The following is a 1,134-nucleotide window of genomic DNA, read 5'->3' as shown; positions in this document are numbered from 1 at the left end:
TGAAGAGAAGTCAGAGGTTAGGGAAAGACAAGGGGGGAAGAGAAGAGAAGGAAGAAGAAATTAAATTCCACAATCAGGAAAACCAGAGTTCTCTCCACACACACACACATCGTGTTTCAGTTGCACCATGACGATCCCAGGAAAAAGGAAAGCAGCAATACGGCTCCGTTTCCTCCAAGACACAGTGATCACTAGCACAGGCCCCGAATGCCATGCTGTGATCTGCTGCGCTCACAATGAATGACAGGTGCATGTTTTTATGTACGCATCCCATGGAAGGTAAAGAACACACTGGTGGGGTTGGAGAGATGGCTCAGCGGTTAAAAGCACTGGCTGTTCTTGCAGAAGACCTGGGTTTGAACCTCAGCACCCACATGGCGACTAACAACCATCCATAACTCCAATTCCAAGAGGTCCAACCTTCTTTTCTGTCTTCTGTGGGCACTATATGACATGGCTGGGACTAAAGGCATGCGCCAGCACGCCAGGCATGAGATATGTTTTGTTTTTTGTTTTTTGTTTTTGTTTTTGGCAAACAGGAGGTTCTGGGGCTGAGGATGACGGCCTGGAGGGTACTCAGCATGCAGGTGGCACAAAGGGAGAGGCCTCTGAAAATCCTGTTCAGGTAGATGAGGGATTTACACATGATGGCATCCCATTCTCCCTGAGACATAAACATGTCCACAGCTACGAGTCCCATAGTCATCAGCATCAGTAGTTGGGTTAGGGACAAGAGACCAATGTACAGGTCAATGAGTCTGGGCCTATGCCCTCCAATGAGTATGAGGATGTGGAAGAGAAGAAGGAAGCTGTTGGCTGAGATCCCAATGCCCACTCCAGAGAACAAGATGTTTCTTATGTTACTGTCAGTGTAGAATCTGTTGTTATTCAACATTTGGGGAAAGAAGCAAATGGTAAAAGTCTGAGGAGAAGAGAAAAAATCATTACAAATATAACCTTGCTCATGAATCTCAACTATCACAAGTGCCCTCACCAAAATATATTGATTCATCCCTATTCAGCTTCCTTCCATGTAAAACTCAGCTCCACCTCACAGTGTCCAGAAGCCATCCTCACTCTCCCCACAGTCCTAACTTTCTACTCATGGCTGGGTTTCCTTTACCCTCATGTGAG

The 1,134-nt window shown here is 46.4% G+C and overlaps 1 protein-coding gene across 1 annotated transcript in view; it reads right to left on the bottom strand.

Annotated features, from left to right (window-relative positions):
* Positions 1 to 895, bottom strand: part of LOC103751492 (vomeronasal type-1 receptor 41-like) — a 4,470-nt gene extending 3,575 nt beyond the window's left edge. The window contains exon 1 of the mRNA XM_008854956.1: positions 484 to 895. Coding sequence (XP_008853178.1) covers positions 484 to 895 — 412 coding nt within the window. The remainder of the gene's footprint in view (positions 1 to 483) is intronic.
* Between the last annotated feature and the right edge of the window lie 239 nt (positions 896 to 1,134).

Source organism: Nannospalax galili, unplaced genomic scaffold, assembly GCF_000622305.1.
Source record: "Nannospalax galili isolate Female #2095 unplaced genomic scaffold, S.galili_v1.0 scaffold406, whole genome shotgun sequence".
In the NCBI taxonomy this organism is placed as follows: Eukaryota; Metazoa; Chordata; class Mammalia; order Rodentia; family Spalacidae; genus Nannospalax; species Nannospalax galili.
This window is presented reverse-complemented; position numbering and strand designations above follow the sequence as displayed.